The sequence below is a fragment of the Salvelinus namaycush genome, chromosome 33 (genome assembly GCF_016432855.1).
Source record: "Salvelinus namaycush isolate Seneca chromosome 33, SaNama_1.0, whole genome shotgun sequence".
In the NCBI taxonomy this organism is placed as follows: domain Eukaryota; kingdom Metazoa; phylum Chordata; class Actinopteri; order Salmoniformes; family Salmonidae; genus Salvelinus; species Salvelinus namaycush.
Window position 1 is genome coordinate 5,648,209 of NC_052339.1, and position 27,320 is coordinate 5,675,528.

At 42.0% G+C, this 27,320-nt stretch overlaps 1 protein-coding gene across 1 annotated transcript in view; it reads right to left on the reverse strand.

Moving 5' to 3' along the window:
* Nucleotides 1–10,348: 10,348 nt before the first annotated feature.
* LOC120027648 (receptor-type tyrosine-protein phosphatase N2-like) overlaps nucleotides 10,349–27,320 on the reverse strand; it is a 184,960-nt gene continuing 167,988 nt past the window's right edge. The window contains exons 13-18 of the mRNA XM_038972642.1: nucleotides 23,705–23,824; nucleotides 23,284–23,450; nucleotides 20,523–20,576; nucleotides 18,913–18,977; nucleotides 15,145–15,218; nucleotides 10,349–10,420 (exon numbers count right to left, since the gene is read on the reverse strand). Of these exons, the coding sequence (XP_038828570.1) occupies nucleotides 10,349–10,420; nucleotides 15,145–15,218; nucleotides 18,913–18,977; nucleotides 20,523–20,576; nucleotides 23,284–23,450; nucleotides 23,705–23,824 (552 nt within the window). The remainder of the gene's footprint in view (nucleotides 10,421–15,144; nucleotides 15,219–18,912; nucleotides 18,978–20,522; nucleotides 20,577–23,283; nucleotides 23,451–23,704; nucleotides 23,825–27,320) is intronic.

A 27,320-nucleotide genomic window follows, 5' to 3' on the forward strand; every position in this document is an offset into this window, starting at 1 on the left:
CAAAGGTCGTCCATCTTGGTGAAAACGTGCGCCGTGTGACAACAATCGCTGTGGGCATTTTTAATATCATGTTATTAAATTGTGCAACGCAAACACAGGTCTGTATTAGGCAGGGTGGAACACATGGTCTACTTCCCAAATGGCACCCTATTCCCTTTATAGTGCACTACTTTTCACCAGGGCCATGGGGAATAGGTTGTCATTTGGGACACACATATTTCCTTTTTCCAATGAATCACGTTCCAGTTGGGTAATCTTTTGGTCCTATGAAAAGTCTGCAGATGCTTCATATAAAAAGGTTAACACTTAAACTGTTCATATGGAACAGTTGTCTCATATGGGTCATTCTACAAAAATGGTGGCTTTCCTGTCCCGACCTTATTCACCAGGAAAAACACTTAAAAGTGTGAGATAATGACCCCCTAAATTATTTTAATGTTTTAATTGAAGTGTTTTATTATTAATAAAACATATGTAAGACAGTTATATTACAAACAATGTGTTTTTATATATTGTAGTCCACTGTCAGTACCATGAAATTGGCTTGTCCCTTGGGTCAGGAGTCATGGTTTAGTGACATATTTTGAGTTAAAAATATATTTTTCTCCCTTTAAATGTCATAATACAAAGGAAAGTAATATAGTTATTTAGTGGACTACTTAAAAAAACTCAAATATCAAATAAATATTACAAATAATTTACAAGTAATAGCTGTTCCTCAATTTCATGTCACTGGTGTTAAAATGTATAAAAAAACACCAGTTTGAAAAATTCAACATCCTTGCCAAATTCTTCCTGGGTCAAAGGTTCATTGGAGACGGGACTGTTATGAAAAGCACCCTCAACAATTATATTAAAAAAGACTTATTAGCATTTTATTACTGTTTCAATATTGTAACGACATAATATGGCTTTCCTTTTGATAAATATGGCAAAATGAGGTGCTGCTGAAAAGCAAAGACTCTACAGACAGTGCAGGGATGCTTACACACACCGCAGAGAAGCCTACCTTAAACACACCAGACTTACTTAAAGCATTTAGAGAGTCAAAACAGAAAGTGAAGGATCTCATAGAGAGGGAAAAAAGACAGGAGTGAAGGAAATGACAAAAAAAACACAACAGTGTTGACGACAGAGTTGGCCCCCCTCCCCCATCCACTCCAGACGGTGAACCCAGTACTGCAAGGTCAGAATTAAGACAATGTGTCTGTAGGAAGACATATGTACTCTGTATCTACAGAGTTACTTAAAGGGATAGTTCACCTAAATTACAAAATGACATTTTGGTTTCCTTACCATGTATGCAGTCTATGGACAAAATATGACAGCACGCCATACTTTTTGTTTGCCTGGCCACTGTTTCAAATGCTAATTATTTAGCATTTGTGGCACAAAACCAAAGCATTAACTGCTGTCCTACCTTGTCCATAGACTGCTTACACAGTAAGGAAGCCAATATGTCATTTCGTAATTCAGATGAACTATCCCTTTAAGTAGGCCTACACAATATTTGTCACATGGCACGAGAATTTATATATACTGTTTTAACAACTACATAGTTTTGTGGAAAGGCGTGGCAGAGTAGTATTTCATGTTTGTATTATGTTGCATGCATCTTACACTGGAAATCGAATACAATTACATATTACATCTTTACAGACAACACATCTGTTGTGTTATGAAAGACACATTTTAGTCAATAGGCTTCATCTTTTGTTCTTAATCTTTGACCAATAACCCTCATTTTATTGTTCATATTAAACCAACCCATTTTATGAAATCTGAAATGATTTGTAATTAAACATATTACTAATAAATTGATCAAATTTGTTTGAAATAATCGTATGTTTGTCATTGGTGTTACATTGTGTCACTGGTGTTACATTGCGTCACTGGTATTACTGTATGGTGTACTGGTGTTCTGGCATCAGAGTTGCCCAATTTAATAGAATATAGTTTTTGTATCTACCTAACTGTTGCTACATTCATTAGTAAACATTTTAAGGATATGATCATTCAATTTTGATGACTCACCCTCAATTATTTCTAATGTTACTAAAAAACAACAGTATAAATGGAAAAATGTCAGACAATAAAACTTTACACATGCATGTTTTAAAGTAAATTATTACTGATCCAAACAAAAAATAGAAAAATATGTTGAGCTGTCATTTATGTTGAGGGTTAATTTAAGGGGTTAATTATTATCTGACTATAAGTTTTGATTAAAAAAAAAAAAAGAATTACAATTTGTAAAAGTTGGCTGTTCAAAAAGCCACCATTTTCATAGAATGACCCCATGTACAGTGGAGATTAGCCACAGCGGGTGAGAAGGTGTAAAAGTGTTCATTAACATAAACAGATGACAGGCAATATGGGCCTTCTACTACAATGTCAACATGCTGCAAAATGGTACGGTGAGCAGAAGGCCAGACATTTTTTCTACAATATTTTTTACATGTTCTGAACCTGATCCTTTTCAATTATGTGTACTGTATATCTTTCTATCTCTTCCTAATCATTGTATATTTATCAACCCGCTGTAAAGATGTGAAATGCTCAAACTCCCACTGCTCATATATCTATACCATAACATACACTGAGTGTACAAAACATTTGGGCATATTGAGTTGCACCACCTTTTGCCCTCAGAACAGCCTCAATTTGTCTGGCCATGGACTACAAGGTGTCAAAAGCGTCGGGCCACAGGGATACTGGCCCATGCTTCCCACAGTTGTGTCACGTTGGCTGGATGTCCTTTTGGTGGTGGACCATTCTTGATACACAGGGGGAAATGTTGAGCTTGAAAAACCCAGCAGCGTTGCAGTTCAAAGGCACTTAAATGCACTGAGTGTACAAAACATTAAGAACACCTTCTTAATATTCAGTTGCCTTGCCAATTCACCCTCTGAATGGCACACATGCACAATCCATGTCTCAATTGTCTCAAGGCTTAAAAATCCTCCTTTAACCTGTCTCCTACCCTTCATAGGCACTGATTTGAAGTGGAGTTAACAGGTGACATCAAGGGTTCATAGCTGGATTCACCTGGTCAGTCTATGTCATGGAAAGAGCAATTGTCCTTAATACCCATAACAGTTTAAGACCTGTCTAAGCCGGGGAAGGGGGGATTCTACTAAGCTACATGGAATTGTTTTAAGAAGGTCGTACTAAGGATCATTTAGCTATTTGATTTTGAATTTGTAATGTTTTGTACCCTTTAGCCCTTTTACTTTCCATCCAATCCATTGCCTCTCTAAATGTATCCTTTAAAATATAGTTGTATATCTAACGATGTTATGACACATTTGTCAGCGGCATCCTTCTCATTTTTAATTATGCAAAGGAGGTGGCTCCTCTGCTAAGCAGAAGAAAGCAATCTTAGTATGCAAATGGTTAAGGTCCCACTGGAGTGCGCGGATTAGATGTGTGTTGATAAACTCACTTATGATGAGTGACAGTGAGCAACATTGGGGTCGCACTGGTCAGTCACGCAGCCACCGCTGATAAAAACACACAGAGGCAAAATGCCAGGAGTTTCCCTGATGCATGATGGGACAGTGATGAAACTGTAAAATGTCAGTGTCACACCTGTTTGCCCGTTAATAACCGGGGAGGGATGTGTGTGTGTGTGTGTGTGTGTGTGTGTGTGTGTGTGTGTGTGTGTGTGTGTGTGTGTGTGTGTGTGTGTGTGTGTGTGTGTGTGTGTGTGTGTCGCTAATGAGCAGAGATATCCACCATGATTGAAGGCTTGCCTTTTTATCCCACCAGATGTTGTGCTGCTTAAAATCTCATCGCACTTCTTTTTCCCCCCTAACTGTTAAAAGTCTAATAACCATCCCCCCAAAAAACCTCCCAAACTCAAATTGTACAGCCATGTCCCAGGTGTCATATTCCAACGGGGAAAACACACATCTGACTTGAATTGACGGGTTAAAACCTTAACCTGAGACTGAACCTTAGACTTGAGTCAACACACCTGACCTGACAGACCATACTTCCTCATAGTACCGATCAACCCTCGAGAGTTGAGTGGATCAGTCCGAGCTGCTCACCATCTCTCCAGAACGGCATCATTCAGAGCAAAAAACACAAGCATTTCGCTACACCTGCAATATCATCTGCTAAATATGTGTAGGTGACCAATACAATTTGATTTGATTTATAGTCAAAGTCTCAGTCTCCCACCCATCAAGGCGAAGAAGACTAAAATGGAAACGGCCGTATCCCTGTTGAGCCGTTGGTGACAGTGACACTGCCTGTGTGCATAGAGCGGGTACATATGGGCTGCGTCTCCTTTTCTTGTTGCTGACGTATCCCTCCCTTGACAGCTCTTATAACTGGGGCTGAGAACAGGCTTACTGCCGCTATTCGGCATTCCTAAGACCTCATTATCATTATAGATGTGCAGATGAGCTGCCACGGCCATCCATAGCACCATCCACAGCTCCATTACAGGATTTAAAGAACACAGCACTAATCAGCTTGGAAATGACTGTATGGAAACCATAATTACACATATTTAATTGCTTATCATCTGAAGGATACAATTTTATTAGAACATGTATTCATGGTAATTGCTTTCTCCTGCTGTCGCGTACCTAGTGTGTTCCAATGCCTTTTGCTATTCTGTCATCTCTCATTTGGGAGGATTAATACGTTTCAAGTAGTTAAATATTACAAAATTAAAAAGTGCATAGCTTTTTATGAACATTGGTTTAACCAAGTGACTAGGGATTTTAATGTTTCCAGATAGCTAGGATGCTTCCTCTAGTCTAGCGTGACAGCTCAGGCATTTATTTATACTTTCACAATGTGGTCCGTCCGTGAGTATGACAGGTCCTGGTCAAAGAGTACAGAAATGGGAGGAATTAGTGATATCAAATGGGAAAATGTATCTGTCCCAGCAACAACGTTAAATATTGAAGCTATCCTCAAGTGCATGGATCACTCAGACCCCAAACAAGCAGCTTGAAAACCCAATTATCCTTTGATAATAGTGCAGGTCCCTAAGACACAGACCAAACCCTGAACGACGAGTGGACCTTTTCAGTCTCAGACCTTTTCAATTGCACTTAAAATGCTCTTACAATCCACTCTGTTACAGGTATTGACATGTTGAATGCACCCGGACACCCATGCATACCCCACAAGACATGCCACCAGAGGTCTCTTCACAGTCCCCAAGTCCAGAATAGACGCACTACATAGCGCCATGACTACATGAAACTCTATTCCACATCAGATAACTGATGCAAGCAGTAGAATCAGATTTTAAAAAACAATAACAATACACCTTATGGAACAGTGGGGACCGTGAAGAGACACAAACACAGGCACAGACACATGCATACACACACACACATGATAACATACGCACTATACACACATGTACACATGGATTTTGTGTTGTAAATATGTGGTAGTAGAGTAGAGGCCCTCAGGCCTGTGTTGTGAAATCTGTTGTGAATGTATTGTAATGTAATTGTAATAATATAGTATAAACTGCCTTATTTTAGCTGGACCCCAGGAAGATTAGCTGCCTTGGCAGCAGCTAATGGGGATCCATAATAAATACAAATACACTAAGCCCGAGGGGGTGTGGTATATGTCCAATATACCACAGCTAAGGGCTGTTCATACGCACAACGCATCGCGAGGTGCCTGGATACAGCCCTTAGCCGTGGTATATTGGCCATATACCACAAACCCCCGAGGTGCCTTATTGCTATTATAAACTGGTTACCAACGTAATTAGAGCAGTAAAAATATAGGTTTTACATACCTGTGGTACGGTCAGCATTCAGGGCTCGAACCACCCAGTTTAAAATCTGTAACAACCCACCCTTTTAATGTTCTCACGTGCTCTCCTCTCCTCCGACTCTCAACCACTGCCTCGTTTTAATTACTGCTAACTCTCAATCCCTTAATACACTTGTAAATTCATGGTCACATTTGTGTGCTGGTCTTAGCAAACTCAATACTTCACCAATCAATAGGTCCTCTGTGTATATCTACATGGCGGTATTGCTCTTGACCTCATTACTAGGTTGGTGTTAGTTTGGTTGAATTACAAGGTGCAACGTTAAATTCCCAATCGTGGATGGAATCCGATTGGCTAGGCTAGGTAGTTTTAGATGTGATTATCGCAGTGAAAGGAGAGTTTTACACTATAAAACTTACTCAGCTGTTCAAGCAGCTGCTTTGTGGCTGTGAATCATAGAGGTGGGTTGTTGTTACAGAACCAAACACCTGCTGATCAATGGATGAGTAACACAACAAGTTTACGAACATGCCACTTGGCCATGGAGAGCATACGGAAATCCCAAGTGTTTGCTGGGAGCTGGCTGGGATGCTTTCCAGGATTCCCCCCCCCAAAAGGGGCCTGATGTTGTTGAGAATGAATGGGGAGAAAATTGCTGAGGCAGTCTCTCATGTCTATCCAAGGCCCTGATAACTTTGATCTTCTTCACAAACAAATAAGGTTTTAAACTAGTTTGCGCTGCTGGGCAATATCCTTGTCCCTCGTTCGCTTTCTTCTTCTGTCTGTCTGGTAGAAATGCTGATCCTGTGTAAACTGCTCCAATATGAATAGTTATGCACAAGTGTACGGCAATGACTTGTGAGTAGGAATATGGACAGCCACCATGTGCTCTTTCAGAAACTGAAAAGCGCTATGACAACTTAGGAAGTAAAGATGATCAGTGCCCTGCTCTCGGTGTAACAGGCTACACAAACCTGATGTGAGATTGAAATGAAGACAATCTGATTGTTGTCTCCCATACAGCTGCCCAGAACTTTCTCTCCTGGTATTACCCTCTAATGTATCTCAGTGGGTAAAACACTGGGCTGATTATCTGTTTCATTGCCTGCCCTGTCTCTCAACTGACAAAAGGTGGTGAGCCAAGCATTTCATCTGTCCAGGCATGGAGTTCTATAAATACCACTGCTTTCTTCACGTGGGTTAAGCCTGATGAAGACCTTCGGGTGGATGCGTTGCAAAATAAACTGCAGGAGAATTCATCAGCGTGCGGGTATCTATCTTTATTTCAGCCATGGCATTCAGTCAATGCACTCACCCTCTGGTAAAAGAAGCCGGCTTTTATTCAACTGATCAAATGCCATCTTCCTTTTAATGTTTTCTAAAGAGCTACAGTAGTGGAACAATTGACAGACAAAGGTCTGGTCAACCGTTCTGTGGTTTATTATCAATCTGATAGAATTTTGTTTCCACACAAAATATATAATTTTCATTGACAAGTTCAGTAAACATTTTAATAGCACAACAAGCTTCCAATAATTTATATTCTATACATGGACTTTACCTGTACACATGAGTCACAATATTCTGTCGATTAAGAGGACAAAACAAACATATTAACAATGCCAATATAATTCAGGTTAATCATATCACATCATATTGTTAATATCTATATTGCTCACTCTACACTGAGCGTACAAAACATTAAGAACACCTGCTCTTTTCATGACATAGACTAACCAGGTGAAAGCTATGATCCCTTATTTCTGTCACTTGTTGAATCCACTTCAATCAGTGTAGATGAAGGGGAGGAGACAGCTTAGTTAAAGAAGGATTTTTAAGCCATGAGATAATTGAGACATGGATTGTGTATGTTTGTCATTCAGAGGGTAACTGGGCAAAACAACTCAATATTCGGAAGTTCTTCTTAATGTTTTGTACACTCATTGTATGTATTTATAATCATTACATTTCAGTGAATTTAAATATTAACGGTATTAAATTAATATACAAAACAATGTACATAACAAACAAATGCAGTCTGCACAAGAGAACAACTAAGACCTAGATTAAATCAGATCAAGCACTAACCAGTGATTGCAGACACCCACATAGTGGATGTTTTGGCTGTGTCGGGAGGTTGAATTGCCTTGGAGCCGTGAAATCCGTGAGCAGCTGCTCTTAGTCATTGTCATGAAGCCACACCCGCCCCAATCGTGTCAAAGTTCATAACGAGACATTGTAGGCTATATAGACATAATGATGATCGAATTGAAAAATCATTCAACAAAATAACATCTCACATTCCAGGGTTCGAACTGCATGGCTGCATGGGATTTCTGATCATGCGACTCTGCGCAGCCAATGGCAATGTCCGCTTTAGGTATAATTCCAGGAGCTGCCTGTGGCTTTGACAGCTCTTAACGCAGTTCCACCTCCGACACAGTCAAAACAACTGCGGTGCGGATATTGGCTAAAGCGTATCTGACTAAATTGAGCCTCACATACAGGCCCTGTTTAAACACTTCCTTCCTACTTAAAGTTACCACAGATATGAATCGGTTGGATTGGGGGAAAGTAATAGGGTGGTGGCACAGCCAGAAGAGGACTGGCCACTCCTCGGAGCCTGGTTCCTTTAGGTTTCTTCCTAGGTTCCTTCCTTTCTAGGAAGTTCTTCGATGGGTGGGTATCTGTACACTACCGGCCCATAGTTTTAGAACTCCTACTCTTTCAAGGGTTTTTCTTTATTTTTTCTATTTTCTACATTGTAGAATAATAGTGAAGACATCAACACTATGAAATAACACATATGGAATCATGTAGTAACCAAAAAAGTGTTAAACAAATCAAAATATATTTTATATTTGAGATTCTTCAAATAGCCACCCTTTGCATTGATGACAGCTTTACACACTTGGCATTCTCTCAATCAGCTTCATGAGGTAGTCACCTGGAATGCATTTCAATTAACAGGTGTGCCTTCTGACTCTCATGACGACCACCACAGGAAAGGAAGACCCAGAGTTACCTCTGCTGCAGAGGATAAGTTCATTAGAGTGACTAGCCTCAGAAATTGCAGCTCAAATAAATGCTTTACAGAGTTCGAGTAACAGACACATCTCAACATCAACTGTTCAGAGGAGACTGAGTGAATCAGGCCTTCATGGTCAAATCACTGCAAAGAAACCACTACTAAAGGACACTAATAAGAAGAAGAGACTAGCTTGGGCCAAGAAACACGTGCAATGAACATTAGACCGGTGGAAATTTCTCTCTGGAGTCCAAATTATAGATTTTTGATTACAACTGCCGTGTCTTTGTGAGACGCGGTGTGGTGAACGGATTATCTCCACATGTGTAGTTCCCACTGTAAAGCATGGATGAGGAGGTGTTATCGTGTGGGGGTGCTTTGCTGGTGACACTGTCTGTGATTTATTTAGAATTCAAGGCACTCTTAACCAGCATGGCTACCACAGCATTCTGCAGCGATACGCCATCCCATCTGGTTTGGGTTTATGGGACTATAATTTGTTTTTCAAAAGGATAATGACCGAACATACCTCCAGGCTGTGTAAGGGCTATTTGACCAAGAAGGAGAGTGACGGAGCGCTGCATCAGATGACCTGGCCTCCACAATCCCCCGACTTCAACCAAATTGAGATGATTTGGGAAAAGTCGGACCGCAGAGTGAAGGAAAAGCAGCCAACAAGTGCTCAGCATATGTGGGAACTCCTTCAAGACTGTTAGAAAAGCATTCCAGGTGAAGTTGGTTGAGAGAATGACAAGTGTGCAAAGCTGTCATCAAGGCAAAGGCTGGCTACTTTGAAGAATCTCAAATATAAAATATATTTAGATTCGTTTAACACTTTTTTGGTTACTACATGATTCCCTATGTGTTATTCTACAATGTAGGAAATAGTAAAAATAAAGAAAAACCCCTTGAATGAGTAGGTGTTCTAAAACGTTTGACCGGTAGTGTATATCACTTACAGATTCTCAAGGAAGGAAGGATGCATTTAGAATGTATTTGAACAGGGCCATAGAATGTGGTTCAGAACTTTAATAGTAAAGATCACATCGACATTGTTCTTTGAAGCATCTTCTCTATATACAGGACACAGATGTTCAGGCCTTGAATACAATATCATATTCATCACACATCAATAACCAATTATCTGATTCTTAGTATAATAGATTATTCAGATCACAAAGAGATAGAGAGAACACATGTGACCTTGTCTAGCTATCTGTAAGTGGTACTGGAACACAACTGCAAACAGAATACATCACACTTAAGAAGACCAGGTCGGTCAAGTATCTGGCACAACGTTCATAAGTATACCAAGAGCGAGAATCAGAGGAGAGAGAAACAAGAGAAGATAGGTAGGTATGTCCGAAATGGCACCACAATATACCCTACATAGTGTACCACTTTTGACCAGACCCTTATGGGCCCTGTTCAAAAGTAGCGCACTACATAGGGAATAGGGTGCCATTTGGGACATAAGCGAGATGTCAGACTTGAGTGGGCAGAAAAACATGTGTTTAGACAGCGAGACATGGCACGGTGTGGGGCGGCGTCGAGTTTCACTGTGGAAGAGCTTTTAGGATGGCATTCACCTCCTCCGCTACGGCTGTCAGTGCAAGCTCAAACTGCTCCTGTGGAGAGAGAGAGAGAGAGAGAGAGAGAGAGAGAGAGAGAGAGAGAGAGAGAGAGAGAGACCAGGACCATTACTGACCAGGAGCTCTATAAGAAACTTCAGGCTCTTAAATTTAAAAAGGCATGCGGACCTGATGGCATCCTAAATGAGATGCTCAAACTCACTAGTGCAAAATTTCAATTGGCTATATTAAAACTGTTTAATTTGATCCTGAGTGTAGGTTATTTCCCTGACATCTGGAATCAAGGACTCATAACCCCAATCTTTAAAAACGGAGACAAATTTGACCCTAACAATTACAGAGGCATTTGTGTGAACAGTAACCTGGGGAAGGTTTTCTGTAGTATTATCAATGTAAGAGTTCTAAACTTCCTTAATAAGCACAATGTCTTGAGTAAAAGCCAAATTGGATTTATACCAAAACATCGCACGACCGATCATATTTACACCCTACACACCCTGATAGGTAAACATGTCCACCAAAATAATACCAAAATATACGCTTGCTTTATCGACTTCCAAAAAGCATTTGATTCTATTTGGCATACAGGACTGTTCTACAAAGTTATTGAAAGTGGTGTAGGGGGTAAAACATATGACATAATTAAATCAATGTATACTGGCAATACGTGCAGCATTAAAATTGGCAAGAAAAGAACAGAATTCTTTAACCAGGGGCGGGGCCTTCGTCAGGGTTGTAATCTGAGCCCTGCACTCTTCAATATTTACATCAACGAATTGGCCACTATTCTAGAAAAATCCTCAGCCCCTGGTGTTAGTCTCCATAATTCAGAAGTTAAATGCCTACTCTTCGCAGATGACCTATGCCTGTTGTCACCCACAGCACATGGCCTACAGCAGAGCCTGGATCTGCTAGAGCAGTACTGCCAGACCTGGGCCCTGGCAGTAAACCCCAAAAAGACTAAAATAATGATTTTCCAGAGAAGATCCAGATCTCAGGGAATTAGACCAAAGTTCTCAATTGGTACAAAATATATAGAGTACTGCACACACTACAATTACTTAGGTTTAAAAATAAGCTCAACTGGACACCTTAATGAGGCGGTGAATGAACTGAGAGAGAAAGCACGCAGGGCATTCTACGCAATTAAAAAGCAAATTCAAATTGAAATACCTATTAAAATTTGGCTAAAACTAATTGAATATGTCATTGAACCAATTGCACTTTATGGCAGCGAGGTGTGGGGTCCACTTGCAAAACAAGATTTCATCAAATGGGACAAACATCCCATTGAAACCCTGCATGCAGAGTTCTGTAAGATTCTCCTACATGTCCAGAGGAAAACTACAAACAATGCATGCAGGGCAGAATTAGGCAAATATCCACTAATAATAAAAACTCAAAAAAGAGCAATTAAGTTTTGGAAACATCTAAAATACAGTGACCCCCTCTCATATCACTACCAAGCCCTGCAATACCAAGAGCTGAGCAAAGAAAAGAGTCCCCTCATCCAGCTGGTCCTGGGGCTGAGTTCACAAACCTGTTCTACTAACACACTGAAGCCTCAGGACCAGAACATCCAATCAATCAGAATAAACCAAATTACAACACAGTTAAAACAAAACTACATTGCTTATTGGGAAACACAAGCACAAGCACAGAGCAAAATGCAGTGCTATCTGGCCCTAAATCGACAGTACACCGTGGCTAACTATTTGACTATGGTTACTGATCAAAACCTTAGAAAAACCTTGACAAAGTACAGGCTCAGTGAGCACAGCCTTGCCATTGAGAAGGGTAGACACAGGAAAACCTGGCTCCCTGTAGAGGAAAGGCTGTGCAACCACTGCACAACAGCAGAACCTGAGACGGAGCTGCATTTCCTGACAAAATGTCAAAAATATAAAACAATTAGAGAGTGTCATTTCCCCCAATTTGAAACTCTTATTCAAGGTTTCAAAGACCTCTCTGATGAGGATAGGCTACCCGTCCTGTTAGGGGAGGACGCAGAGAGCTGTGGGTTGGCAGCGCACTACATTGCTGCCTGCCACAAGTTGAGGGACAGTGTCTGACAGACCAATCAACCTGCACATGTCCTCTACTGTATGTTTATTGTTATTGTTGAATGTATGGCTATTTTGACCCTTGGTTATTGTTGTTACTGTTGTCCCGTTGACCATTTTGATTCTCATTTTTATATTGTAAATAAGCTTTGGCAATATGTACATTGTTACGTCATGCCAATAAAGCAAATTGAATTGAATTGAATTGAATTGAGAGAGAGAGAGAGAGAGAGAGAGAGAGAGAGAGAGAGAGAGAGAGAGAGAGAGAGAGACAGAGAGAGACAGAGAGAGACAGAGAGAGAGAGAGAGAGACAGAGAGAGACAGAGAGAGAGAGAGAGAGAGAGAGAGAGAGAGAGAGAGAGAGAGAGAGAGAGAGAGAGAGAGAGAGAATGAGAGAGAGAGAGAGAGAGAGAGAGAGTTGTTCAGTGGCTGGTTTATAACTACCTCTTGTCCGGTGTGTAAAGGTATACGACTGTCAGTGAGTCATACCGTAGTGACACTTTGTCTAATGCCCCCTTGTTGTGTTGTGGCTACAGAGACAATGGAGGGAGCAGTTGTGCCCTTCTCCGAGCTCCCTCTCTGAGTGTGTGAGTAAAGTCAGTGCCACTGTAGACCCAACCAGGGATGTCTTTAAATAAGCTTCTAAGGTCTAGATTCAATCGCATCCATGCTAGCCGACACCCGCATAGCTGATGTTTTGGCAGCGGAACTGCGTTAGAGCTGTCACTGGACGTTGCCATTGGACGCACCGAGTCACATTAGTCAAAATCACATGTAGCCATGTTACAAGTTTGAACAATGGCATGTGTGATGTAATCTACACCTCGATTAGGCTGATATAAATGCTGATTATTTCGTTTTTTTTTATTTGAGTATTATTATTTCTATATAGCCTACACTTTCCCATTTGGAACTTACGTGGTTGGAATGGGTGTGACTTCTAGACAATGTCCACAAGAGCAGCTGCTCACCGATTTGACAGCTTCAGTGCAGTTATACCTCCGGCACCTCCAAAACACCAGCTACGCAGGTGTTGGCTAGCGCAGGTTAGCGCTTGAACTGATTGAATCTAGGCCTAAGTCAACTCTTCTCTCAAGTGTGTGTGTGACTCACTGTGCTCCCTGAAGAGCACAACAGGGCCGATCGATTTTCACCCTGAAGACCTACTGTTTCACATTCCACTCCTCAACTCTCATTCAGCCTGCAGGCGCTAAAATAAACTCACCGAAGAGAGGTAGGCGTTCACAAGAATCCGGCTTCAGAATTGTCAACACAAAACATGCCACATTTTCACCTCGGGTAAAATAAAATCTATACTGAGGAGTTCTTTACAACAAGTAATGTCGACAGTTTTTTTTGCTTAGGTTCTTCCTATTTTTATAGGTCTTTATACAGGACCTTTAATAGCTGTGGTTAATTTAAAAAATAGATAGACGCTGCTACGCCTATCGCAGATCTCAACTTTAAGGTGCATTATGGTGGCCTAGGAAGAGGGTTTTACATTTCCACCACTGGAGGGAGTCAAACCTCTGTCTTCACCACAAAGTTACAGGATGCTTGCGTGAGCATAGAGTAAGTAAGTATTGTCTATTGGTATGACAAAAGTGTAACGCTGTAATATCTAACGCTTCTATCTACATGTAAGACCAGAACAGCTAATGTTGTATATATTGTACAGCTTTTAGCTGTCCTAAAACCTACAATCTACAATTTATGCTCTTCATGAAACAGTGAGGCACCACATCAATAATATTGCTAGTTCTCTGATGTAATTTAATTTGCCCTGAGATGTTTTAGTAAAAGACTTTAAACATTTATTTTTGCCCAAATGAAAACTTCCCTAACAAGCTCCAATCAGAGACCTGAGTCACTGGTAAATGGGATTCAGCGAAAGCTGGATTAAATCAATAGAATTTACATAAATAAAACATTCAGGAAGTCTCCAGTCTTTTAGTAAACAACTTTCACAAATGTCATGCGTCGTAATTTTGCACTGAGTTTGCCTTAATTGATATTCCGGAGCTCAATACGTCTGTCTTAAAAGACACAAAAAGCTTTCGCTGCCCATCATAATAATTCAGTATTCATAAATGAGAGACCATTGTCTGTTTAAATACAGAAATTCTCCAGGGAACCCACTTGATTGTAATGAGACGTTTCAAACCTCCCTTGCTCAAATGAGTTAGATTATTTGAGTTAAGAACAGGGGAATTGGAGTTAAGAGGCTTCTCTAAATTCCAGAGGCAAACAAGAATTACATGAGTTTTAGAAGTTGCAAAAGGCCAACCACTTACATCCGCTTGGAGATCTTAAACTCTGAGGGCTCAGGGCTGGTTCCCCAGACAGAAATTAAGCCTAGCCCTGGACTAAATAGCTCTTTCAATGGAGATTCTCCATTGAGCATGCTTTTTAATCCAGAACTAGGCATTTATATATGTCAGGGAAACCAGCCCTCGGTGTTTGTGGACATAAACCTCCTCATTTGTGATTTGGAATATGAACTGACTGAGTATAATTCAAAATAGCTCCTCCAATAAAGAAATGGTTTTGATCATTTCAAGCAACCAATGAAATTGCTTGATCATTTCATTTCCCGTAAGGCTCATGTCATTATGCGCTTACCCGTGAACTAGATGCACCTCTGTGTGAATGACATGAACCACCCCCCCTCTCCCGCTCAGAGCGAGGGACCTTACCTTTGTCTGGACCATGCCGGCTCTTTGGTCTCTCAAGTGCTCCAGGGTAGCGGCAATATCAATCTCTTTAGCACCTGCAACAGACCGCAAATTGGACTGAGTTCAAAGCAGCAGATTAATCCAGCTCACATCTGTCAATCTCCTTTCTACCGGCTCCCTTTGGAACGGCACAGTGATTGAAAATTATTACATTCATCCCTCGAAAGACTTGGCCAGGAGCCACTGACTGTTTTCACTAGAATAATGTATGCATGGAGATATTTCTGGAGCAGGGAACCTTGTACAATGAATGATGCAATCAAAGAAACTGAGCACCGCTTAAATTAGAACCATGCATTGTAGTAGCAGCACTACACTATGCCCAACTGTGATTCAAGTTTTCAGAAGCTTAAATTCTGATATGTCTTAGAGAATCAGATTTCAGAATGATGTGTGCAAAATCAAGCCAATTTGCTGTACTTCGTATGATTTAAAAAAATAAAAAAATATTCTGGATGTGATGTAGTTCAACTTCCCTGTATATTTCATTTTGTTGTGTCATTTTAAAACTCAGCAAGTTATGTGAGCTACTGTATGTTATGTCTGAGTAACAAACATAGTGAGAGCAACTAGCAGTGAACACTGGTTTGAAAATCTCCTTTCACCTTTAGCTTGAATGACTTCAACAACCAGACTGTTGTTGGAGTTTCTAATAAATGGCGAGTTGGAGGGGCTCATTTGAGATTTAATCCCCCTAAAATAAATAGAGAGAGGGAGAGAAATCCTCAAGCCCTTAGAGACTTTTTGAAAAAGGGGAGAGAGGGGAGGGAGGAAAGGGGCCGGTTAATGCAGCTGGACTCCCAGCTCAAAGTGCTCCAATACTTTCATGTTTCAGAAGTGTTGGATTCTCAAGTTTAGGAGGGGAGAATCTCCTCAAACAAGAAAAAGGCTTTGGAGTGAAATTCTCATTCTTGTGTACAATTCACACTCTGGAGTAAAGAAGAAGATGAAGAAGAGGGGGAGGAAGAAGAAGGAGAATGTGGGATTTTATGTCTGGGCCTCTGGGCTTTTCATTCTGTTTGGAAACACAAGGCCTCACACTCCTCAAGACCAGATGAGCCTCACACCAGACAAAGATGGAAAAGCCACTCATACTCTGGGTTGCTCATTGCTCAACATAACAAAAACCTGTGGGTCTGGCCCCAGCCAGTGTTTTCCACACGTACATAGAGTAGCCAGCCAAATAGAAAAGTAGCCAACTAGGCACCTCCAGGCCGGGAGGGTCCGGTGGGGTATTTTTTTCTCCAAAAGTGTAGCTCTATTTTGATGGCCTCTGGTACATTCTAATGCCTTGATGCCTCATTTTGGATATCGTCTACAGTAGGTCTAGGCCTATACGATCAGGTACATTTTCTAAGTAAGAGAACATGAAACCATTTTGAAACCTGTCTTCTCTTGAGATCAAAGTCTTATTTACAGTTTTACTGCAAGATATGAATCGTCACAAATGATGTACTTTATTAAACAGAAAAATTAAGTAAATAGCCAACATTATTTTTTTTAGATGTATTAAAGGTTACATTGAAAAAATAAAAGGGTTATATCAGTGTCAAGTATTATAACTTTCTTATTTGACATAGCCACATTTTTTTTTACAATTATCATTAGGTAGGGACCTATAAAATCTGTTTTATGTTTTGCCTGATTCCGTTTTGTTCTTTCCCAAATTCCGTTTTCTCCGTTTAGTTTTTCCAGGTTTCCGTTTTTCCCAGTTTTTTTTCTGGTTTTCGGTCTCAAAATCACATTTGTAAATAGAAAAACCACAAAACTGGATGTTCTAAGTCCACAGCAGTGCTTAAACCACATCAGCAGACCACTTTTGAGCTCTGGGAAAATTTTGAGAAATTTAGATTTTTGGGTGTAAGTTAAAACCCTTTAATTCAGGTGTGCCTAGCAAGAGGCTGGTGTTTAGCAGTGTTTTCTTGTGCACATGTGATGGTAGAGAAATACCCACAGTAATGATGAAAATGATCATGATATCATTCTGCCAGGTACATTTAATTGATAAAGTTTTTGGGAAAGCCTATCAATCTACCAGAATACTGTTTCGTTAGCATAATCGTTAACGGCTACACAAAGTGATAAACACACACACACACACACACACACACACACACACACACACACACACACACACACACACACACACACACACACACACACACACACACACACACACACACACACACACACACATACACACACACACACACACGGGCATTCTCATTGCCTCTTCAGAAAGTTGCAGGAAACACGAATCACTGATGCATTCTGTTCAAGTCTTATGATAAACTTGGGCTAATTAATTCATTTTCTATACATTTACTTGATTCCCTACTAAAAGGCCAATACATTTTTGAATATTGTTGAATTCCATTTTAATGCCTGGAGTCCGTGAGGGCCCTTATTATCATATTTGGACCAGAATGAGGCTCTCCACTATGTATTGTTCCTGCAGTGATGGTTCACCATCTTCAACTAATGTTTTCATAATTTATCTGCAGATAATCGCCAGAAAGGCTAGGCCTACCAGTAGCCTATGCAAATTAGGGAGCCAAATGAATGGCTCTCTCACCGACGCGATTCGGTAGGCAACACTGACTGACGAGATGAGAGTCACTCAATTAGCGTCACTGTCTGGCAAGCCCCAACATCCTAGGAAACCTAGGAAATCCTTTGGTATACTTGTCCCGACGCGATACCATGGACATATAACTACGCTGCATGATTTATGAATGGCAAAGGGATATAGGAGATCGGACTAGTGAGTTTGAACTTTGAAATGAAAAGTAGCCTAGTTAATATGAAGTGTAGAAGGTAACTGACTGTTTAGTCGACGGCCGCCACTAATGGAAAACACTGCATCCCGAGTCCCATCCCCAGGCAAAACCCTAACCCCTAGTCCAAGTCCAAACCCCTAGCACAAACCTCTAGCCCAGGCCCTAGACCAGGGATGTGTGTGACAGCCTGAGAAAGACCTCCATCAAGCAGAACCATGTTACCCTGACTCTGCCCTTTGATGTCCCATTAAGACCAAAGCTACCGAGCAGGGCGCCTTAGACATGGAGCAGGGGGAAGGGGAGGACGGGGTCAGAACCAGATGTACAGATGACCTGTTCTGATAGGGGTGGGAAGGCAGGGGGCTTCTATTGTATACTCTGCTGGAGTTATTTCTGATTATGCAATATCGAGCCTTGTGTAGTATATTGTATGCGCATAACGTTCTGAAAACATACTCAAAGGTGGTTGTGGGAGTTCATGTCGATTAGCATACCAATATTTGCATCTTGTGAAAAACCTAATTAAGATGGAATATATACATTGTAATTGGAATAAATTAACTTGCCCTTCACAGGGAAATGAATTTGACATTGATGATGTCAGTTGAAAAATGTACCTTTTAAAAAAATGAAATAACAAACAAAATACATATGTGAATGTTATTAGTATCAATGCTATTTCTCACCCTCTCTCTCCATCTCATCCTCTCTCTCTCTGTTTCTCTCTCCCTCCCACCCCCCCTCTCTCTACATCACACTCTCTCTCTCTCTCTCTCTCCCTCTCTCCTTCTGAAGAGCCCTCCCAGAGTAACAGCAGAGGCCTCACTCAGTTACCCTCCAATGCATCCCAAGACCTTTGGCTGAAAATGGAGGCTTTCTGTTGTTGCCATGGTAACGTCATCACACAAGCAGAAAAGAGTGCGAGACGGAGAGGCCCACCGACTCCTACCTTTAGCCATCCTATTGAGGACCATGTCAATCAGAATGTACGTTCCGCTTCTGCCAGCCCCGTCACTGCAAAGCAACCAGAGAGGAGAAGACACTCATTAGTGAGCCAGAAAAAGAACACAAGGCAGCTTTGCTCAATACCACAGTTAGTGTCTGCCTCTTACGTGAAAACAAATAGGCCTAGCTCATTTAGATTTTCTTGCATTATAGCTGTAAAGTCTGAGGAAAATACAAATGATAAGAGCGTTAACCGAGCATTTAAAAAGTAAAAGATATTATTGTATAAGCACACACAAGTAATAGCAGGTATTTATAAGATGTTAAATTAAAGATAATAGGACATTAACAAAAGCGTGAATAACCCTTGAGTACAAAGCTGTTATCAACACACAAATATTTGTGCAAATTAGATTTTTTAAAACGTTTTTAAAAGAACGTGTATGGGTGTGTGTGTGTACACACATGCATGTGTGGTCCAAATACTTTAGAGGACTGATTTGGAACTGATGTTATAAGGGACAAAAGCTTTTAAAAGCAGCAGCGTGAGCCTGCAGCAGACAGGCACCTCAGGAGCAGAGGGGAGGTGAAGAGGCCAGAGGCCATTAGCAGAGCAGCTTTGGAGAGCCTGCTTTTCCATTCCACAAGCGATAGCTGCATGAAAAGCCTTTCTTTGAGCCCGCCGGGCATTCAATCTGTCTGCATGTTAATTGCAAACAAGGCGTGCACCATCTCTCCAATAAAGGCAAAGCCAATAAAACAGGAGAGAGAGCGAGCAGCGTGAGGCGTGAGGAGCGCCACTGTTTCATTAATCCACTGCTTCTCATCTAGAGACTAGAGACCTCTATGGCCAGACAGACAAATGGACAGACAGACCCTCTCCATGCATGACTGAACACTACTCACTATTAAAAATATGGAGGCAAATACCTGCCATATTAAATAACGAGTGGAGCTTCACTAACTAAAGAAGAAAAAAAATGACAATATGATTTCCATAAGGACACATTTGTATGGTCAGTGATTATGATCAGAAAAATAAATAGATCCATAGTTTAGGTACTGTAAGTGTGACTAAAGGCCGTCCGCATGCTTTCTAGCCTAAACAGTTCGGTAGAGTTCGTGCATATATTATGATGACATTTTGTAAAGTTTTTGTTCGTTTTGGACTTTGGTGAGTTTTTTCCCGGCTGTTTCGACACAACATATTTTCTGGAGGCAAGCCGAAGTTCGGAGCTAAAGTCTACGCCTCTTTGTCGGTCATTGGTCAACAGTAGCGATTCTTCAATAAAGTCTTTGTTGTCATTGAACAAGAGATGACTCGTTTTCATGCACATTGTTTCATTAAAAAAATACAGCACCAAACATCAAAATGAATCACGACTACGCCGTCTCAAAATGGACAAACTGTACATTTTTCCCCCCAAACAAAGGTATTTTAAGGGAGTATGCGAGCAGCCTCGTTAGGTTCGCTTAGCCAACTTCAGATAGCCACAAGTCGAACTGAAGCATGCTGACGCCTTGAACTGTGTCTTCCTTCTCAGTCTGTCATGTTACTGACACCCACACAGCCTGTGCATCGTTACAAGGTTATAATTATTGTAGTATACTTGCCTGCAGTGGACAATTATTGGACAAGACCGACCCCGGTAGCACTTGTTAACCTTTCTGTAATGGAAGGAGAATCTGCTTTAATATCACACTTCACGACAATATAGGTAAAAACATGAAGCACTTTAAAATGTATCAATGTGGGCTGCTCAACTTTGCTAGAGTACACTATAACATTTGATAAAAGTCATATAGTATATTATGTAGCATCAATTTAAATATGTGGATGACTCGCAAAAAAAGGGTTGCATACTGTATAGGCTGCTTACTGTATTTCACTGATCTGGACAAATTCAGTTTATACTTTTAGAGGCAGCTGTTTTTCTCAGATTATTTTTCTTATGCATTCTGTACTTTATATACCAAAAAAACGAATAAAAGAAAATGTCTGTAATGCTTAAACCTTTGGAGTCCCGTTGTCAATCCCCCCAAAAAATGTGAAGTCCATGTTGATCAACGAGAATGAATGAAGCACCACTTAAAACACCATATTGTGACATGTATTCACTGCCATGATGGATCCGGTGGTGAGATATCGTGATCTGCGACGCATTAACCTTGCCCAATTATGAACGCTACACACCACAGGCACACAGTGGGGGCCAACAAGCCGTCTACACCAAGATGTTGCCATGGAAACTATTGACTACATTGGTCTAAATCAGAGGCTGGCATTTTTTCTAACTTTGATGAAGTTCCAATAGAAAACTGATACATCTGAACATTTTTCTCTAACCCTAGACAGGAATATTATTTGCCCTCATATCATTTAATATACAGTAATTAGTGACACACTAGCACGGTATGAATGTCATTTCTTTGTGAGCTAACATTTATAACAAACCATATTCCAAATAATTCCAGGTTTTAAAAGGAACATCGAAATGAATAAGAAATACACACTTTTTAATGAGACGAGGAAAGATTTGTTTGTGAAAGAAAAATGTTAAACAAAGGTTGGGGTGAAAATGAAATGCATTTTACACGTAATTCATCAAATGAACCCGGCATTTTGAGTAGTTTGAGAGGGATCTGAGTAGGTGAGAGTTATCGTGCAAACCTAAGGGGAAGAAAATTGAGGGGAGGAGTGGAAAGAGAGAATGTATGCACAGGCTTGGCTGAAGAGACACAGTTTCCAATGATCACTTTTGTGACTATGCAACTGGACTCATATTACTAGCTGCAACATCACAAAAATGACACTGGCAACCGCTAATTTCATAGTTGGCCAAAACCGCTACATGACTGGCGTATTGAGTGTCACATGTGGGATCTGAACCTCAGACTCCCACCCAGGAAACCAACATCTTAACCATTAGACCTAGTGGAATTTCCCTCTGGGGCTGAGGATGACACTGATTTCGAAGTAGTATGCAGGGGAAACCTCATCATGAGAGCGCGAGTCCGACTCACGTCAGCTACATGAGGCTGTAGTGTTCTGTAGTGAGAGAGCTGGATATCAAATAACCTCTAGTGTGACTGCAATCACCCTTTAGCATGGTGAGCTCTCTCTAACCTGCAGAACTTCTACAATTAGTGGGCTTGCAACATACTGGTCTCAATTGTGACATATTCTCATTTGAAGTGGGATTTCCCATTCCTTTCAGGCTGTTTCCCTGGGGGTCTCTTCTGTCAGCGCACATCAGATGAAGAACAGGGAGGAGAGGTTAGGCAGTCATTGGCTTTCCCTTCGATTCACCCAGGTTTTTTAGCTTGACATGTCCCATTTAATTGGCTGTTTGAATGAAGGTTTTTTCAAGCCATGCCATGCCATGCGGACGGTTCATTTGCTGCCTTGCATGAGCAGGGAAGAAATAGCCCTACGATCAATTGAGTACTGCTCGATCACACCGACAGTGTCATTGTATTTTGTTACACCAGAAGTACACTCATTTCCAACGAAACGCTGTGTTTGCCTTGCAGCATTGCATTGCAGAGGCAGTTGCAGTATGTGCTGTGTGGTGCATACGTTGGATTTATCGAACGTATGCATCAAACTGTATGCGTAGACGGCTTGACAGAAACGGTAGCAGAAGGCGAGTGATGAATTTTTGTTGCACACCTATCCAGATGATGCTGCGTACCATTTTGAGCAATGACGCTGTCGGTGTGATCGAGACGTTACTAGAACAAACATACAAACCCATTCTCTACAGGACTTAAAGGGAACAGAGCAGCGGAGAGAACAGGTAGACAGGTGAAAGGATGGCAGCAAAAAAAGGAGAGTTATAACGAGCTAATACTTAAAGGGATACTTCTGGATTTTGGCAATGAGGTCCTTTTCTTCCCCAGAATCAGATGAACTCAAAGATAAAAAAGTTTTGTCTCTGTGTGCAGTTTGAAGAAAGTTGCTAACTAGCGCTAGCGCAATGACTGGAAGTCTATGGTATCTGCTAGCATGGTAGCAGATACCATAGACTTCCAGTCATTGCGCTATCACTAGTTAGCATTGGCTCGCGAAACTACTTCCTTCATACTGGATACAGAGACATAAAAATTATATCCGTGAGTTCATCTGACTCTGGGGAAGTAGATAAATGGCCTCATTGCCAAAATCCCAAAGTATCCCTTTAAGTTTACAAAATTCTGGTAACTTTACCAAACTTCCTAGGTTTTCCAGGAATATGCAGGAAATCCGGAATCATCCAACCTGGATTTCTGGAAAACCTGGGAATTTTGGGAAAGTTACCAGAATTTTTGCAATCCTAGGTCAAAGAGGACACACAATGACGATCAGACGGAGACGGAGACACAGATGGCCTACCTACGGAAGTCCAGCAGGGTCCTGGCTGAGTCAGGGATGCTGTGGTCCACCCAGGAAAGGAAGTGGAACTGCGTGACAGTGCGTGTCTCGTTGGTCTGCAAGTTCTTCAGGTAGAAACTCCTGACCAGGAAGTCCTCACACCAGATGTGTTCTGACACCAGGTTCACCTGCAGACACAAGAGACAGGAGTGAGAATCATAGAAATAAAATCACTAGAACGGGCTTAGAACCTCTGGCCAGCATTACCACTTATAGTATATCAATTACTGTACATTAACTCTTTCTGAGTGATACCCCTGGACCAAATCAACTACAAGCAGATATGTGGAAGGACAATAGTGTTACCAAATTAATGAAAATAAAGATGAATAATGTATTAAACAAATAAAGAACACATACTAAACAAAGATAATTGTTATACCTCATAAACATGGTAGACATTGGAGCCCTCGTCTGGCCAGTACTGTTGACACTGTTTCACTCCATTTTCAGACAGGGGCGTTAGCATGACGATGACCACACAGCCACTCTCCCACACCATCTGAAGACACAAGAGAACATAGGAGGACTCCAATCTAGTCATATTAACAAAGACAGGGCACTCATACAGTAGAAGTTAATATAATATGAATTAATACAGTAGGAGTTAATACAGTAGGAGTTAATACAGTGAGAGTTAATACAGTAGGAGTTAATACTGTAGGACTTAATGCAGTAGGAGTTAATACAATGATAGTTAATACAGTATGAGTTAATGCAGTAGGCGTTAATGCAGTAGGAGTTAATACAATAGGAGTTAATACAGTGAGAGTTAATACAGTGAGAGTTAATGCAGTATGAGTTAATGTAGTATGAGTTAATACAGTAGGAGTTAATACAGTGAGAGTTAATGCAGTAGGAGTTAATACAGTAGGAGTTAATACAGTAAGAGTTAATACAGTAGGAGTTAATTCAGTAGGAGTTAATACAGCACCACAGAAAGGTCCCACAGGACTTTGGCAGCACATTAAGAAATGTATAATGAGTTGTTGTGATTAATTGATGCTCCTACATCTCTATTTTCACCTGCTTTCAACAAACAAAGTCAATGTTAGCCATTCAGCAACATAGATACATTATTATACAACGTACAGGATTGTGTGACCGATCGTTATTGGTCGGCACCGCCACCGACGTGTGATCAGTTGAGCTGTACTACTACTGTATTGTAGATCAGATGATGTCACACAGTGCCTCCTGTGTGCCCCTGGCTCTCTTCGCCATCCGCTCCATTTCATCTGATTATCTTATCAAAATCTAATGGTCCTTGGACGATAGAAAGGCCCAGCGCGGCCATTAGGAAAATGAGGAAGAAACACTGGTTTTATGAGAGCAATAAAAACACAATGGTCCTGCCGATAAACTAATGACATACCTCTGTGATTCAGCCCAGCGGTGTCATTACAAGCCAACTGTGCCCACGTCTAGCCGCGTTGGTTATCAGTACGTACCAAAAAAGAGGTGTCAAATGAAATAATCCTTTTTTACTCATTTACAAACACTGCCAGAAAGAATAAACAAATAAACTCAATGTAGACTTTTTATTTAATTCACTTCTGATGTAATTTAGTCACTAGACATCCCCTCTCCATTATTGAGCACACAAGCAGAGAAGAACACGAGAGAACCAAGTCAAGGTCCCCGTTTGGGAGCTCTTTGAAACCTCATGGTGATTGGCTTATTTCCTGAACTCTAAAGAGAGAGAGCGAGAGCGAGCAGAGGGGGCGAGGCCCTGGTGGAGCTGAGGTAATGGCTGGGGACAGAGGGAGGAAAGAAATGTGGAAGGCTGGGTATACGGAGGGATGGAGGGGAGGATTAGAGAGAGACTTTCCGAGTACTGCAGGAGCCCACTGCGGATTAGACAGACCAATTTGCATATTTTTCTGTTCGTTTATTTGTAAAGAGTTTTTAAGTGCATTCAAGGCCAATGTAACTATATTTAAAGTTGAAAGAAGCATTACTTATTGCTATCCTTTCAAGTCCATCACTCTGGACATACTGTTGTTTCATTTGTCAATTATTTTAAAGTTGCGATAAGATAGTTTTAGAGTCAACTAAGACAAATATTCAGCTGTAAATTGTTCATTTTAATTTTGATAATGGATATGTTGTGTACTCACTTTATGAAATGACAACACAGAAAACAAACAAGCAATCAAACTGTCACGATCGTCTTCTTGTGAGAAAGTGGACCAAGGCGCAGCGTTTGCAAAATACATCTTCTTTTATTTTAGAAGAGAGAAAAAACAAGAAACTAACAACTATACACAAACTAACAAAATGACGACCGTGAAGCTATACAGACAAATAGTGCTGACACAAACACTACACATAGACAATTACCCACAACAGCTAAAGCCTATGGCTGCCTTAAATATGGCTCCCAATCAGAGACAACAATAACCAGCTGTCTCTAATTGAGAACCAATTCAGGCAACCATAGACTTTCCTAGACACCTACACTGAACACTAAACCATCTACTCTACTTAACCCCCTAAACCATACAACACCCTAGACAATACAAAAACACACAAAGACAACCCACCCCAACTCACGCCCTGACCAACTAAATAAATAAAAGAAAAAGGAACAATAGGTCAGGAACGTGACATAACCCCCCCCTTAAGGTGCGAACTCCGGGCGCACCAGCATAAAGTCTAGGGGAGGGTCTGGGTGGGCGTCTGTCCACGGTGGCGGCTCTGGCACTGGTCGTGGTCCCCACCCCACCATAGTCACTACCCGCTTTCGTAGCCTCCTCCAAATGACCACCCTCCACATTAACCCCACTGGATTAAGGGGCAGCACCGGACTAAGGGGCAGCACCGGACTAAGGGGCAGCACCGGACTAAGGGGCAGCACCGGACTAAGGGGCAGCACCAGGATAAGGGGCAGCACCAGGATAAGGGGCAGCACCAGGATAAGGGGCAGCACCAGGATAAGGGGCAGCTCCGGACTGAGGGACGGCAGCTCCGGACTGAGGGACGGATCCTGGCTGGATGGCGGATCCTGGCTGGCTGGCTCTGGCGGATCCTGGCTGGCTGGCGGATCCTGGCTGGCTGGCTCTGGCGGATCCTGGCTGGATGACGGCTCTGGCGGATCCTGGCTGGCTTACGGATCTGGCTGCTCATGGCTGGCTGACGGATCTGGCTGATCAAGGCTCGCTGACGGATCTGGCTGATCAAGGCTCGCTGACGGCTCTGGCTGATCAAGGCTCGCTGACGGCTCTGGCTGATCCGGTCTGGCGGAAGGCTCTGGCTGATCCGGTCTGGCGGAAGGCTCTGGCTGATCCGGTCTGGCGGAAGGCTCTGGCTGATCCGGTCTGGCGGAAGGCTCTGGCTGATCCGGTCTGGCGGAAGGCTCTGGCTGATCCGGTCTGGCGGAAGGCTCTAGCGGCTCCTGTCTGGCGGAAGGCTCTAGCGGCTCCTGTCTGGCGGAAGGCTCTAGCGGCTCCTGTCTGGCGGACGGCTCTGTAGGCTCATGGCAGACGGGCGGCTTTGCAGGCTCATGGCAGACGGGCGGCTTTGAAGGCTCAATACAGACGGGCAGTTCATGCGGCGCTTGGCAGACGGACAGTTCAGACGGCGTTGGACAGACGGGCAGTTCAGGCGCCGCTTGGCAGACGGGCAGTTCAGGCGCCGTTGGGCAGACGGGCAGTTCAGACGCCGCTGGGCAGACGGCAGACTCTGGCCGGCTGAGACGCACTGTAGGCCTGGTGCGTGGTGCCGGAACTAGAGGTACCGGGCTAAGGACACGCACCTTCAGGCTAGTGCGGGGAACAACAACAGGGCACACTGAACTCTCAAAGCGTACTATAGGCCTGGTGCGTGGTTCCCGGCACTGGTGGTACCGGGCTGAGGGCACGCACATCAGGGCGAGTACGGGGAGAAGGAACAGTGCATACTGGACCCTGGAGACGCACATTTGGCCTAGTGCGTGGTGCCGGAACTGGTGGTACCGGGCTGGGGACACGCATCTCAGGGCTAGTGCGGGGAGGAGG